At 37.2% G+C, this 3,641-nt stretch overlaps 1 protein-coding gene across 1 annotated transcript; it reads right to left on the bottom strand.

The window, feature by feature from the left end:
* Nucleotides 1-1,078: 1,078 nt before the first annotated feature.
* rgs5b (regulator of G protein signaling 5b) lies at nucleotides 1,079-2,436 on the bottom strand. Its single transcript, XM_016531149.1, has 4 exons — nucleotides 2,343-2,436; nucleotides 2,012-2,151; nucleotides 1,738-1,904; nucleotides 1,079-1,634 (listed from the first exon to the last, which is right to left on the bottom strand). The coding sequence occupies exons 1-4, from the start codon at nucleotides 2,384-2,386 to the stop codon at nucleotides 1,473-1,475; spliced, it is 513 nt and encodes a 170-aa protein (XP_016386635.1). The 5' UTR covers nucleotides 2,387-2,436; the 3' UTR covers nucleotides 1,079-1,472.
* Between the last annotated feature and the right edge of the window lie 1,205 nt (nucleotides 2,437-3,641).

Genomic DNA, 3,641 nt, shown 5'->3' with positions numbered 1-3,641 from the left:
ATACCGCTGCTTGGCTGTGTATTCTGGAAAAATTGAATGATCCTGTTGGTAGCAGCTAATTATGTGTGTATTTGAATAGAATAGATTTTTAGTCTTTTTTATGAGGCTCACTGAGAAAGGCACCAGGCTTTGTGTGCTGGAGGTGACTAAGAGCCTCCATTAACTCTTGTGAGTGGGATGTGTGGGAAGATGAAGTGCAGAGGTGGGATGTCTCTTACGTATTATGACATTAAAACATCCATTTCCTTTAGCTGCACATAACATAAAAAAATATATAAATGAATAAAATTTAAATTAACTTACAATAAAAAAAATATATATACAAAAGTAATAAAATAAAATGTAATTAAAATTTAAAAATTAAATTAAAATAAAATAAAATCTTAAAAGCAAAATAAAACAACCTACTGTATGTGAGTGGGATATGTGTGAAGAGGAAATGCATTCATTATGACATTAAAACTTGATTTGAATAATCCTTTTAACTGCACATATAAAATAAAATAAAAATAAAAGTAAAATAAAACTACAATAAAACTCATATATTCTAAAGACATTAATTCAATCATTTTGCTGTCGATGATTATGCAAGCAGACGAACTTAGAGTGGTTACAATCATCCGGGTTTAAATTGATTTAAATTGATTCAAAATCAAATTGATTTGATTTGGACGCAATATTTACACTGAAGCTAGCAGGCAGCTATGGTAAGAGGCAGGACATTTCCCGACCAGGCGCCGAATGCTGCCAATCACAACACGCTATCTGTAATCAGAAGCACATTTATAACTGGAATATAATTAAATGTCATTCACATGTGCTTCATAAACACATAATATGGATTACAATCCGCCATCAAAATGATACATTTAATTATTCAGGCTGCTGTGAGAAAAGGCTATAAACGATCGGCCACCTGCAGGATCCTTACGTGCGATAGCCTAGTAGCCGGGACGACTTCTTTATGTTTACAGACGTGACGTAATGACGCAGTGCCACTCGGATCATTTTTAACCAAAAAAAAGTTACGGACTGCAGCTTTAAAAAGACGCATTGCAAAAGACAAATCTTTGCATGTAAAAATATTTATTAATTTTTTTCACTCAAATGTTCAATAAATAACCCACATTTGTTCATCAAATATAAATACTATTTTCAATATAACTTTCAATAAATACTCATAGGCAATACAAAATACACACTTTACATAATTGTGCAAAAGTCATTCCACTTTCACAGTTATTGTCCAGTGCTACAAACTTGATCTCTGTGTGCTCCACTGCTGTATTCATAGGATTAATGTTCTCAAATGTCTGAGGCCTTCCAGTCTGACTTTTGAGTCCATGTTTCCAGTCCCCCTGAACCTCAGGAGACCGGTTCAGATCATTCAGGGACCATCACGTCACACAAATGCCATGTGTATCAGGGACGCATTCCTCCGCTGCCGTCTTTAGGGTAGTTTAACCCACATGTTATGTGATGAGTTCCTGGTAGACCGCTGACTTGAGGAAACGAGGGTAGCAGTCTTTCTCCATAAGGGTGTAAATTTTACTCTGGGCAAGGTTGAAACAGGACAATGTGGGCTGCTCCATATTCTTTAAGGTGATGGTTCTAGTTTCATGGTCAAGATTAACCTGAAAATAAGCAGAGGAATGATTTGCCATTAGACCTTTTTTGTCCATGAAATCTATGTGTGAGTGTGAGTTTTTGTGCTATTAATATTCTTAGAAAATGTACCTCTCTTGGTGCGTCAGAGCAGACGAACTCCTCATAGATTTTCCTGGCCTTGGAGCACAGCTTCAAGGAGCTCTTCGTGTTCCTGTAGTCCTCACAGGCCAAATAGAAAGCAACATTTTCTTCACTGTACTCAGATGACAGGAACGTTGTGAAAGCGCACTGTCCCTCTGCGAAGAAGCGTGAAGAAAACATTAGACGACCCTGATAGCTTTCATTCTACAGTCTGAGAATCATGTGCTTTATGTTGCCACCGTTCTTGCTGATATTAATTTACCTTTGTGAGCCAGGAGTTCATGGAAAGACCAGTTCTGTCTGTCCTCCAGCATCAGTTTGTCAGTTTTTTGTGAGAGGCCCATTATATTAAGCTCTTGCTTTAGCAGAAAACTTCCAAACCGGGCCTTGAGCTCCTTTGCCCTGTGTGGAACAAAAGTATTCATCATTGCATTGTGGGAAAGTACTTAAAAATTGCTCAAAGATTAAAATCAAAAACAGCATATATTATCACTTAATTTTGGGATAAGCTACTTAACTGGTCTAGTTTAAAACAAAATAGTGCCATCTGCTCTCACTATACTACTTATTTTTTAAGTAAATATGAAACATACCTTTCCAGACAGGCGTTTGGCAGATGCTCTAGTGATCGACACATGTTAATAGGTCCAGAGGTTTCCCACTATGCTCCACAAGTTAACAGTTAGTATTGTCTGAGACTTTTGATTCTGTCTAAATGCCAGCAGCGCTGGGCTATTTATACAGTTTTGTGCTCCATGACATCACTTGACTCAGCCAATGAAACGCAGGCTGTGGAAGGAGGGGGAGTTTCTGCCCTTCACGCAGCCTTTAGTCTCCAGTGAATCATTTCCAGTAGAAGGCACTGCCTTAAAGATTCACATTTTCCTCCCTTGTGCTTAATCGTCTCCATTTGGTGCATAAAAAAAAACATTGGAAATGGATGCAAAGCCAAATGTTGAAATTTACAAGGATAATTCAACCAAATAGGAATTTTTTGTAGTATTTACTCGCCTTTATGTTGCTCACAATCTTTCTTTTTATGTGAAAACCAAAGAAGATATTGATGTTTCAGTGTTTTTTCATACACTGAAAGTCAGTGAGATCCATTAGACACCATTGACTTTAATAGAATAGACAAAAACAGTTCTTCAAAATATCTTCTTTTGATTTCCACATGAGGGTGAGAAAAGGATCACAGAATTTTCATTTTTGGGTGAACTAGCTAGGTTTGTCCCTTTTTAACCCAGCGCTGGGTTATATTTAACCCAGCATTTTTTAGAGTGTAGTGATTTCACACAATGGCATCAGAAATTCAAACACTTCAAAGCACAGTTCACCCAAAATGAAAATTCTGTGATCCTTTACTCACCCTCATGTGGAAATCAAAAGAAGATGTTTTGAAGAACTGTTTTTGTCTACACTCTAAAAAATGCTGGGTTAAATATAACCCAGCGCTGGGTTAAAAAGGGACAAACCCAGCTATTGGGTTGTTTTGACCCAGCGGTTGGGTTCAAAACAACCCAATAGCTGGGTCAAAACAACCCAATAGCTGGGTTAAAACAACCCAATAGCTGGGTTTGTCCCTTTTTAACCCAGCGCTGGGTTATATTTAACCCAGCATTTTTTTAGAGTGTATGTGTATACAGTAGTTTATTCGATTACTTTTAATGCTAATGAATAGATACTGTAACTATGTGAATACAAATATAGCAAGTACAGTATATTGATGCAAATGCATTAACTAAAAGCTGCATACATGTCATTATTAATAACTATAGGCTGATGGAAATTTATTTTAACCACACGTGTGTGTTAACAGGGGCTGTTTGCTGCATATAGGAAGTCTCAGCTGAGACTTGTAGACAGGAGGAAGCCCACCCACGTGCCTTAAA

This window comes from Sinocyclocheilus rhinocerous, unplaced genomic scaffold, assembly GCF_001515625.1.
Source record: "Sinocyclocheilus rhinocerous isolate Xijiao unplaced genomic scaffold, SAMN03320098_v1.1 scaffold161, whole genome shotgun sequence".
Taxonomy (NCBI): domain Eukaryota; kingdom Metazoa; phylum Chordata; class Actinopteri; order Cypriniformes; family Cyprinidae; genus Sinocyclocheilus; species Sinocyclocheilus rhinocerous.
This window is presented reverse-complemented; position numbering and strand designations above follow the sequence as displayed.